The 12,434-nt window shown below is 40.4% G+C and overlaps 1 protein-coding gene across 1 annotated transcript in view; it reads left to right on the top strand.

The window, feature by feature from the left end:
* Window positions 1-12,434, top strand: part of LOC146614762 (protein Niban 1-like) — a 33,081-nt gene that overhangs the window by 7,873 nt on the left and 12,774 nt on the right. Inside the window, exons 2-4 of the mRNA XM_085376141.1 lie at window positions 7,520-7,650; window positions 8,395-8,523; window positions 8,608-8,722. Coding sequence (XP_085232267.1) covers window positions 7,520-7,650; window positions 8,395-8,523; window positions 8,608-8,722 — 375 coding nt within the window. The remainder of the gene's footprint in view (window positions 1-7,519; window positions 7,651-8,394; window positions 8,524-8,607; window positions 8,723-12,434) is intronic.

The raw sequence follows: 12,434 nt of genomic DNA, 5'->3' as shown, positions 1-12,434 counted from the left end.
CTAGTAAGTGAATTCCTTTGCACACAATTAAAGATTATTCCGTTCATAATGGTTGTTTTACTTATAGGATAATCCAGATTATAGACTTAGGTGAGATCCTTTGGGTTTCATATTCTTGTTAACATGCAACAAGTGTAAGTGGTGTAACGCACAACACCTACTGCACTGCACCTGTTCACATATTTCATTGCAGTGTCATCAGTTTCTACCGAGTCTGACAACAGAAACACATTTGTGCTTTTGTGTGTCACCTTTAATAAACACACAAATCAAAAATGGCCTGAGCTTGTCTTTCCATCAGCAAACAGAAGAGTCATTAGTAAAAGAAATGGCTTCATTAAGAAGACGGTTGGATTTGCTGGAGTCATGAACCTTTTAAGTATATTTCAATGTCTGCAAGAAATCTCACAGAAAGCTGTAACGGGTACCTGAAACCAGCATAGGCTTGCAGACATGGAATAATTCCTGAGATGGATGGATTACTACTGAATACAAAGATACTGATACAGGCTGAATCTATAATACAGTAGATTTGAGTTTTGACTTATGACTTATGTGACCAAATGTAGGTGCATTTGGTTTTTAATTGTGATTCGACAGCCTGTTCTCACTCCCGAGGTGTAATATAATGATGATTTGTCAAGTCCCGAGGGGATCCTGAGGAACGCGAAAGGTGACCTTCCACATTCTTATGCTATGCGCCATCTTATGTTATGGAAGGAATCCAGTAGAATGACGCTCCTGGGGTAATACACTTTCCGGACATGTATTTCAGCTTTAACCCTAAGCTTATCCCTAAGCTTAACCAGCACTTTAATGACGTTAGTGTTTTCCAAAGCAATTTAAGTAAAACGAACGTACATGTGTAGATTCATTCCAAACGGTTCTCATGTTTCCTAATTCTTCCGATCTCGTATATAGGGACGTGTTGGGTGCCCGGAAGCATAATATACAGGCGATTTGTCACCTAGCGTAAAATGTTGCGCTGTGGGAGTGAGAACATGTTGTTTGAACATGCATTTGTATTATATTGCATTAGGATGGCATTGAGAGGAGGAACTGCTGCTATTTTCCTTTTCTCACCGATGCAGAAACTGTTCATTTTGATTCTTTATAGTAATTCTTATACTGTAGATGGAGTTTTTTTGTTTGTTTTTCTACTTCAGAGAGTTTTCTGGGTGTTGGATGAGGCCTGGACCCCTCCTCTACATATAGGTACTCTAACCTAAAGGGTCACTATACCCAAAAGTAATTTTGTTAACATTTGATTGCCTGTAAAAGGGAAAAAAAAAACTAGTCATGGGAGTTAGTAGTGAACATAAGTTAAACGAGCTCACACTAATAAATTAGATCTGTTAACCCTACACAGAAAAGACCGGTATTAAAAGAAATGCATTCTGAATGTATTCTGACAACAAGCATGGGATGACAGAGGACTAAAATACACGGCGGAGTAATCAGGAAACGGGAAACGGAAGGGAAACACAGCTGGGACTAATCAGGCAGGACGAGACAAGGGAAGCAAAACTGAATGCATTGACTTAAGACACGGACCTTCAAAGTAAAACAGGAAACACACCGACTTAACTTACAGACCCAGACTCAGAGACACAAGCTGACACGATACTGAGGGAACATAAAGACGGGGATGACTAGACAGGAAACGTGGAACCAGGACGGGCACAGAGAAAACATGAGGACAGAGACTGAACGCAGAACAGGGAATGTCAAAACAAAACAAGCACATGACAGACACAGACATGGAGAACAGAGGAAGCACGGGAACCAAAGCCTAAGAACTAGAAATTCTCCAGAAACATAACAAGAATTAATCCGACACATAAGATGATATTAATCAAAACATATACCCTTTATACCAGTGTTTGGCCTTCTTGAAGCCCCTATTCAAGTTAGCTCTCGATAGGTCTCACGTATAATACAATGCAAAAATGCTAATTTTAGCTCTGGGTACATTTTAGTAATGTTATCTTGCATCTGGTTTAAAAGTCCAACATTTTCCCTGTCAGCTGTAGACAGCCCATGGCTATAACATTTTTAGCCCCAGTATCTCCAGGTATGCAGTTACCTCTGTTTGTCACTCACTATCATTGTCTCTTCTATTTATCACATGGCTTGTTAGCTCCTCCCTTTCTTTATCAGGGCTGGATCAGGTGACCCTGAATCCTGCATTGAATCATTAGTTATTATAAATCTTTGGCTCTGTGCTACAAAGCAAGTACAGCATACATGCCTATGGTATGTTGTTGTTGTCAGGATTCACTTACCCTAACATTGTCCACATAAAGATGGTTATCAGCTTGTTAAGGTAAACCCAGGTTTTCCCTTACATGTTCACATAAAAAGGATTGTGTCGTCAGAATCTAGCCAATCTAAAAGGGGCATTTCGTGGATCACGTGACTCTTCTTTAAGGCAGATGGATTCCTCTGAGTGCCACGTACTCCAAACAGAGACATTATCAGATGATAATAAAATAGTGAATAAAAAGCAGATCTGTAGGTAGATTGTGGTTAAATTAATTAAATGGTTGAACAAGTATTCTTGGTGTGTGTTCTTTGTTCTAGTAGCTATAATTCCAGCAGTGTAAAAGGCTTAACAGTAGACTGAAATAAAGTAGAACAATTTTCTAATCATTTTCTAAATCACTTAATTACCGTGGCAATGTGATAAGTGCATTTCCTTCAGTAAGGGACAGCTTAACAATAACAGACTCTATGAACTTAAAACACGACATTCAGTAAGCTAAAGGAATCGCTCTCTCTGTCAGTCAGTTTCCTTGTCCCGCTAATCAGTCTTTCTCAAAGTCCTTGTATCTCTCTCTCTGACTCTTCTGCTATCTGTTATCCAAAGCATCGTTAGCATCATGTAGCACACCATGTGGCTGAATTGTTTCTCTGTAAGAGCGACACACACATATCTGTTCCCAGGATAACGTTGGGAGAAATGTATAAAAAGGCCCAACAGGATTGCTCTGACAAGCACTCACATAGACGTTCACCGAGAGTGAAAATAAATGCATTAGAACTCGCTCCTCTGTGTGTCTCACTTCATAAGGGAATTTTTGTGACAGCTAACCACACTGTGTCAATAATTTTTTTTGTTTTGTATTTTAGAGCAATAAGTTGAAAGTTGATTGAAAGGAAGCCCAGCTAAGCTACATGCTAACACTAGCAAACTTGCTAGCAGCAGTCATAAATTGTACAGGCGTAACACATGGACACACGTCTGAATCAGAATCAGAATTTTCCTAAACAAAAAGATACATCCTGTCTTGGAAAGGATGTATCATACAGCAAGCCATGACCTTAGTTGTTATCATGTATTTATTTATTTATTTAAATCAGTGATTTATGAAAAGGTGCTAAAGGCACCTTTCTGTGTTTGCATGATCACTTAACCTGAAAAAGAGGATACATTAACCAAATAGTGGCTGCAGACATTTTGCATAAACAGCAGCAGATTTGAGCTGAAGGTTCACAGACACTTAGCTCAGTCTCGTCAGAGACGATTTGAGATAACCTTGTGAAGAGGCTCCACTGAGACTACGAAAATAACTTTTTATTTTTTATTGTTAAATGTATTCTAACAGAAAGCTTAGAGAGCTGGCAGCCAGAATAAGTGTGCCTGTAAGTGTGTATATATAAGTTAGTAGGGGTATTTCCTGGAGGTGGGAATCACCATACATCCCACGATACGATATTATCACAATACTTAATGCACAATACGATATTATTGCAATTTTAAAAAATATTTTGCGATATTCAGATTCTGTACATAAAGGTAAACTTTATCAATATTCATTTTATCTAATATCAAAGTCTCGCACTCAGTCTTTCTCTCATTTCAGTCAGTTTTATTGTTGACAAACTGAACGGTTTGTATTACAGTCTAGTCCAACTTAACTGAATGCAACCATCTGGTACAATTATAGCTATTCTGAACTATGCAATTTATGAAAACTATGCAGCCCCTTCAGCAACTGAAGAATTTGAAAGTAAATTAAAACAAAATATAATTTTGCGTTAAATAAAAAAGTTTTAAACTTAATTAAAATAAAACATGTCTTAAATTAAAATAAGTAAACTGTCATGTTTATTGCTGCCAAAAAAAAAGTTAAACACATTTGGACAGTGAAGGAATGTCAGGATTCTTGCTCAGAAAAAGGATCAACATGCTCTGAAGTCAGAGCACAAAAACCTTTTTGTAACAAAATATCGATTTCTGCTGTCCCTGTATCGATACATCATTAGCAAACAAAATATCGCGATACTACACAGTATTGATTTTTTCCACCACCCCTAGTATTTCCTTGTTTGTAGCTGCAGTGCAGAGGATCCCCGCCCACACACATCTGCATCAATAAGGTGAAACCAGCTACTAAATGATTCACAGCTTATGTTTTAGTACTTAGTGACACAATAATCCATTAAAACACCATTCACCTTTGTTTTATTCACTACATACATGAACTTCTCTGAGGTCTTCCTGTTTTCCATCTTCAACATTTTGTCCAGTATATCCACTATCCCTTGTATGCACATGTCCAAATCATCTCACCTTTTCCTCTATGTTCTCTTGAAGCAGAACAGCCAGCAGTTTACATCATTACATCATCGTCTGTCTTTGCCGTGATGGAAAGTGTCTGGCCATGTAAACTGTTTTACAGAAAGGAATTTTACTCAACTTTAGATCAAGGGTATTTAAATGTTTCATAGTTGTTGTCTTCATCTTTCGGCTGCTCCTTTTAGGCATTGCCACAGTGGATGATTTTCCTCAATCTCACCATATTGCTAGCATCCTGTTCTGTCACACCAACCGTTTTCCATGTCCTCCTCCACTACATCCTCCTTATCAGTACCTAGTGACACAATAGTCCATTAAAACACACTCCATTATCCTTTATTTTATGCACAACATACGTGAACTTCTCTGAAGTCTTCATTCTCGATGTATTCTTCTGTCATAAATGACCGTGACATTCATTTCCACCCACTCCTCACCTTGCTTGTACTCTTTTCTGCACGTCTCTTGCGGACTGTCTGTTGCTTTGAATGGTTGACCACACGTTTACCTTACACTTGCCTTCCTGTCATGCACACATATATTGTGCTCCATACTCTCACTACAAATCACAGTGTGTACTGCAAGTCGTCCATATAGACCTGTCCATCACCACTGCAAGCAAGAATGGGCTCAGAGCCTGATACTTGATGTTATCCCAACCCACCTGTCACTCCTAGTGCACACTGGGTGGAATTTTGTCCCACTCTTCCTTCAGGCTTCCTTAGAACTCACTAGCCTTCACCTTTGCCACCTTTCTCTTTCCCTTTCTCCTAGCTTCCGAGTACTTCTGACTATGACTATGACAAACTACTACTACTACTACGCCACTTTTTCTTTGTTCTTTTCCTTCCTCAATCCACAATTAGGTCTTGTTGTCCCCTTAAAGGTTTTTAACCCTCAGTTTGGATGCTAGCACAGTTTTAGCTGATTGTGAGTCAGTATCAAGTAGATAATTTGACATGGGTTGAATTGAAATGTTCCATAAACCATTATGAAATTACAGCCATTAGTTTATATGCTGTAGCCAGTACATGAAGGCCATTAAGGCTGCTATACTATATTATTTCCCATTATGATTCCAATAAGAGTCTGTGAAAAATGCATAAATTAATAGCTACATTAGTAAATGCTTTTGCCTTGGACAATGCTACACAAACACATACTTCACTTCCCAACTCTGCTCCGTGAGTGCTCTGTTCTTCAGTGCATTAATACAGTGTAACAGAGCTCCAGTTCCATACTAGTCTGAAGGCAGAATGCAGGCATAACGGCAGAGGCATTAACCCCAGCATTAGCATACCTATACTGGGAGACACAACAAGCAGCAGCCAAATATTTGTCGCTGCTCGTCCAGTAAGTGAATGATGTATCACTGGGAATTGGGGATACTGAACATTTGGGGGAGCATAAATACACATTTAACGCATCCCTACCCCTCCTCATCTCTCTGGTGGTGTGATTTGGTTTGCAAAGGCAAGCAACAGTGGAAAGAATTGGTGAGCTCAATTTTATTCCCCCCCCAGGAATCAGGATCCCTTCACACAAGGCGTCTGACCTGATTTAATAAGAATGGAGAGAAATCTGAGAGGTTTTCTTTTCTCTCTGTGTTGGCAACTGTACGGCTGACAACAGGAAGGACTAAGAAAAGCAGAAAGAGAAAGGGGTTCTGGTTGACGATTATTGGTGACAGGTCTTGGAGTCTGATGTGCCAATTGTAATCTGGATAGAGATGACTCATATAGTCTCGAGAGCTACTAACAACAACCTCAGTCACCTAATTATAGGAGAATTATACGGGTCACATCAGGTACAGCGAGATACCATCTGGTATGTATTAAGACTGGAATACTATGTTAGAGGACACTGAAAGACACTGAAAATAAGCAGAAAGAAGAGCCATTTTTCTTCAATATTTCCTAAAAGGCATCTGGAAAAGTTTGAATCAGATATGGAAATTTCAACTCGGACTTCATGTGTTTGTTTTGTTAGTCAAGCACGGCCCATTTTATACAATTTTTTTTTTTTTTTTTTTTTTTTTTTGAAGTGGTTGAACTGTTTCACCAGTTAAGACGTTTTTAATTTGGCTTGTAGTAGTGAAGCAGGGATAAATGTGTCTGCAGTTTATCGATCAAGTGTCATTAGCGTTAGAATTTAACCTTTTCCTTGACTTCTTGTAAGCCGTCATCATTCTCTTTACTTGTTTTAATGTTTTTTCAAGACCAGCAGACACTAAAGTGGGCCTTGAATAATAGAAAATTCATGATAATTTAGCTAAACATTCTAACCTCATATTCACAGCTATTGCAGTGATGTATTCATTATTTATAGGTTATCTATTACCAGTAATGTAGTTTTACATATTAACCTACTTCTGTTGCTGTTAATTTTTTCCTGCTCCAGAAGGCCAAGTCATGATTTTAAATCTTTTTAGTCTAATAAAATAAAGTCATAACATTAGCCTGTTTTCTGTATGTACATTAACTTTAAAACTGTTTATGAACACACACACATATTTTATAGTTTATAAAATGCAGGAGAGGGAAAGGTGATCTTTAACTTTAAAGATCTTTAAAACACCGGGTTATGGGTCCATATGGGTTTTACAGTATTTTGTTTCACACTGACAAATTGTGGCTCTCTTATCTCATTTCCTTTGGTCTTCAAAATTGGTCTTCACGCTGCTGTAAACTAATTTTTGTATTTTTGGTATTGCAAAATAACTCAATTCACACTAAGTGCAGCTCTACAGCTTTCCCCTTGGTCTAAACTTGCTGGTTTGCATTTCAGTCTCTTTGTTAGTCTGTCTGTAATCTGACCACCATCCATTCACAGCTTCAGTGTTCAGTTTTCACCACCCATCCCCAACAATAATATGTGCTTTTCTAAGCTTCAAAAGCAATGTATTAAAAACGCGGCCTTTCTTCTGTATTGTTGCAGGCCAGGCCGAGGCTGTGCTGGAAGAGTTCAGCCCGTACTACAGGAAACAGTTCTCTGTGGCTCAGTTCTCTCAGGTAGAAGATGATGTGGAACAGCACAAACAGAAGATCACACAGCTGCTCAAACAGAGGGTATGTCTTTTAAAATGTACTGGAGAAATGTAACATCCATGATGCATGTGCTTCGTACAAACCTTATCTTAGCAACTTTTCACCCGAGCTGAATCAATAATAAACACACAGGGGTTTCCCCATGAAAGGGGTGGTGCTTGCAGCATCTGGCCAATCACAAACACAAATACCGGGAAGTGTAGGCTGCTGGGAACAGAGCAGCTGATTTTACAAAAGAAGATAACCCTATACTGAGGGGAAAATGAAGATGTTAAACACACAATAGAGACTGAAGTAACACTGCAATATGTGTGAGAGGTAAAAGCACTCTTTATATAGAGCACTAAACGTGAGTGCTTTAAGCTCTTCTGTCAATAAGACTGGAAAAGAGGATTGTCAAGGTAAATCTATATTTGACCATCTACTAATAAATAGAGAATACAACACGATAACCTCTAAACAATTTAATAATTGTAGAATAGCTGCATTTTGGAAAAGCTATACTAAAATAAGGAAGGTATAAAAAACAGAGCATTCACTGTGAAAGACCTGATCACGTCCTGCATTTTAAAATTGACCTGGCAGCTGGCAGTAAGAAACTCATTTTAATGAATTATTTTAAAAGCAGAAACAGTTAAAGTTCATCATGCAGTCCACAATAGCCTGGAGGCTCAACTCTGATATGTGCTGATATGCAAACTGAGTTTATAGTCAACTCAAAGACGAGCAGGCACAAATTTTCATGCACGTGTTCGTGTTCACCAGGCGGCTCCAGAGGAGGGTGAAGTGCTATATGAGGAAAGTGTCTTTTACTTTGATGACACCAGGAAGTGGCGGGAGAGGTATGTGGTGGTGAGAGCCAACTACTGCCTGGAGTGTCACGAAAGCGTTGAGGTGAGTCTGTGAAAGTGATGTCAGCAAATCAAAGGCATCTACATAAGGGGCCCCTCTTATTCATTCTGTGTCTTCTTTCTTCAGACCTTTGTTAAAGGAGCTCCTCCATGCCACAAGCTCCTGCCTACAGGGGGCAAGGTTCTGACGGCAGAAGAGGCGTACATGGCTGTAGTGGATAAATGTTTTCCTGATGAAAGCTGTGAGTAAAACACCTAAAACAACTATTTTTCTTTCTTTTTTTGTCACAATAACGTGGCGCACAGCGTGACGTGAAAAAGGGCACATACCTTTGACGTTGCGTGACGAACTCTGTATTCCTCGTCCACACGTAAGCGCAAAAAAGGGGTCTCTATTGTCGGTGATTCGAAACACCGTTTACGTGTGACCGAAAGGCCCAAACGCATAGAAACAGCTGCGTTTTCAAAAATACCCGTGTAGGTGTGGATGTAGCGTAAAAGAATTAGTAGTGTATTTTATTACTGCCTGTGATTTATTGCAGTTTACTTGTTTTTGTTTAATTGTTTATGAAATGTTAGAGTTTGGAAACAAAATATGGTTGTGTGAGGATGTGTTTGTAAAACAAAGGGAGGCCTAGCAGAAAAAATTTGGGAACCACTGGATTAACATATGGTTTAAGAGTCATTAGATTCACTTACACTTTTATGACATCGCCTTATGGTACTGGGTTCTTAATAAAGCTTTGCAAATTTCCTCTATCACACAACAAAGCAATCATCAGACAGTAATTTTAGAAGATATTGAATTCCAGTAGAGAACATTTTCAATTTAATATTGTCTAAACTATATGTAGGCATTGCACGATACGTTTATATGTGCTATAAAGGGGACTATGGTCGTGTCTGTCTCCTGTCTTCAAATCTCTTCTTCTAAATTAACTCCCGATAACTGGCAGTTCAAAATAACGCTTACCTTAAACTTCCATTAGTATTAGCTACTCTCTCTTTAAAGCCACCTTGTTAGGAGATTCTGTAATATCAGTGTTAGTAACGTCAGCTGAATTTTTATTAAAAATCTTTGACAAATTTGGAAAAACCAATTGTAGAATATTAGATAATACCCTTTCTTCCACTGCTAATATTAATGTTATATCAATTAGTTAGTATATTTAAAAAGCCAGCTGAATGATGAAAGTTTATATTACGCTTTATATTTTAGTAAGAATAATGTGTAACTGTGTGATGGGTTCATTTTCCACATTGCTCTACTCACAGCCAATGCTTTTATCTACCTTTCGCCGTCATTTCTGTAATAAAACCATAGTTTTGGCTCGTGATGACATCATAGGCTTTATCTTAGACCTTTCTTTAGCTGGAAAAAGTCAGTTGCTTTTGGTTTAATAGTAGAACAGCCTCTAACACCGTACTATTACGTATGAAAAGCTCAAATTTTCAAACTGGTAACAGTTAGAGATGGGAAAAGGGTACATAAAGCATCAAGCCTCTTAAGAAGCACAGCTAAAGACGAAATCATGAGAATTTAAATGTCCAAACAGAAATGGTTATTTTATCAATTATTATTTTATAATAATAATCAACAATAATCTTAGCGTATATATGTTCGTATGTACCGTAGCTCCTCAGAGGGTGGGCCAATCTGAACTAAACCTTCTACACACATTGTGTCACACACAGTTATTATTAAAATCTATATGCTTTTCAAAAAGGATTCATTATAAATCCTAATATTTTTGATTTTCCTATATATTATGTTCATTTCATTGTCCCCCTGTAAATGTGATGTTCTCTGTTTGCATGTGTTTCATTTGTATTTTTCAATGGATGTTGCCTGTACACTACTTCATGACCAACAACATATTTCTAGAGTCACGCATTTCTGTCTGGTAATCCATGGGACGAATCTGGGTTTGGAGGGTGCCCAACTTTGTGGAAGGGGGGACGGACCTTTCCTGTTCCAATACAACTATTTTCCAGTGTACAAAACAAGGTTCATAAAGAACTTTAACACTTGTGGGATGAATAGAAACGGAGACCTAGACCTTCTTGTCCAACACCAGTGTCTGATCTCACAAATGTGCCTCTAGAAGAATCATCAAAAATTAAATAAACGCACTCCTAAACTTTGTGGAAGGCGCTTCCCAGAAGAGTTGAAGCTGTTATAGCTGCAAAGGGAGTGTCGACATCACATTAATCAGAATCAGAATCAGAATGGGTTTATTGCCAGATGTTGAGGTTTACAACATTAGGAAATTGCTGCGGTGCTTCAGTGCAGACAATAAGAATTAAAGTGCTATGTAGAAAGAAAGATATGTGCATGAGATATACATGAGATATATACATGAGAATAAGAATTATGAGTGCTACGTAGAAAGATATATACATGAGTGCAGGTGGTGATCAGTGCCAGACATGAGATGATGCAGTGACACAGCGTAGGGTCATGTGTTAGTGGCGGGGACAGTCATGTGGTTATTGTTCATGTGTCCAACAGCAGAGGGGAAGAAACTGTTCTTGTGGCGAGAGGTTCTGGTGCGAATGGACCGGAGCCTCCTGCCTGAGGGGAGCAGGTCAAACAGACTGTGTCCAGGGTGAGAAGGGTCAGCTGAGATCCGGGCTGCACGCCGCAGTGTCCTGGAGGTGTACAGGTCCTGCAGAGATGGGAGTCTGCAGCCAATCACCTTCTCAGCAGAGCGCACAACACGCTGCAGTCTCTGTTTGTCCCTGATAGTGGCTCCAGCGTACCACACGGTGATGGAGGAGGTGAGGATGGACTCGATGATTGCAGTGTAGAATTGCATCATCGTCCGTGTTGGCAGGTTGAATTTCTTCAGCTGCCTCAGGAAGTACATCCTCTGCTGGGCTTTCTTAATGACGGAGGTGATGGTGGGCTCCCACTTCAGGTCCTGGGTGATGGTGGTACCCAGGAAGCGGAATGAGTCCACAGAGGTGATGGGGGTGTCAGTCAGGATGATGGGGGGGAGTGGGGCTGTGTGCTTCCTGAAGTCCACAATAATCTCCACTGTCTTCTGGGCATTCAGCACCAGGTTGTTGTGGCTGCACCAAGACACCAGACGTTCAACCTCCCTCCTGTAGGCAGACTCATCCCCGTCAGAGATGAGCCCAATGACGGTGGTGTCATCTGCGAACTTGATTAGCTTGACAGACTGGTGGGTGGAGGTGCAGCAGTTGGTGTACAGGGAGAAGAGCAGAGGAGAAAGAACACAGCCCTGAGGGGAGCCGGTGCTGATGGTCCGGGAGTCCGAGACATTCTTCCCCAGCCTCACATGCTGCTTCCTGTCCGTCAGGAAGTCAGTGATCCACCGGCAGATGGGATCAGGCACATTCATCTGGGAAAGCTTGCCTCGGAGATGGTCTGGAAGGATGGTGTTGAAGGCAGAGCTGAAGTCCACAAACAGGATCCTGGCGTAGGTTCCTGGGGAGTCCAGATGCTGCAGGATGAAGTGTAGGGCCATGTTGATGGCGTCGTCTACAGACCTGTTGGCTCTATATGCAAACTGCAGGGGGTCCAGGAGGGGGGCCGTGAGGGTCTTGAGATGGGAGAGAACTAGGCGCTCAAATGACTTCATGACCACAGATGTCAGAGCCACGGGTCTGTAGTCATTTAGTCCAGTGATCCTAGGTTTCTTGGGGACAGGGATTATGGTAGAGGACTTGAAGCAGGCAGGCACATGACATGCCTGCAGTGAGGAGTTGAAGATGCCAGAAAACACTGGGGCCAGCTCGTTTGCACAGTGTCTGAGGGTGGCAGGAGACACACCGTCTGGGCCGGGAGCTTTCCGAGCATTCAGACTCCTAAACTGCTTCCTCACATCTGCTTCATGAATATGAAGAGTTGTGGTCGGAGGAGGTGGTGTGAAATCCTCTTTTGTGTGGGGTGAGGGGGCGGGTGTTGCAGGTGAACAGTTTGAAGGT

The sequence above is a fragment of the Diplotaxodon limnothrissa genome, linkage group LG17 (genome assembly GCF_057381915.1).
Source record: "Diplotaxodon limnothrissa isolate DT_005_m linkage group LG17, D_limnothrissa_male_GT1.1, whole genome shotgun sequence".
Taxonomy (NCBI): Eukaryota; Metazoa; Chordata; class Actinopteri; order Cichliformes; family Cichlidae; genus Diplotaxodon; species Diplotaxodon limnothrissa.
The sequence above is the reverse complement of the archived record's forward strand: the minus strand, read 5'-3'. Positions and strand labels throughout refer to the sequence as shown.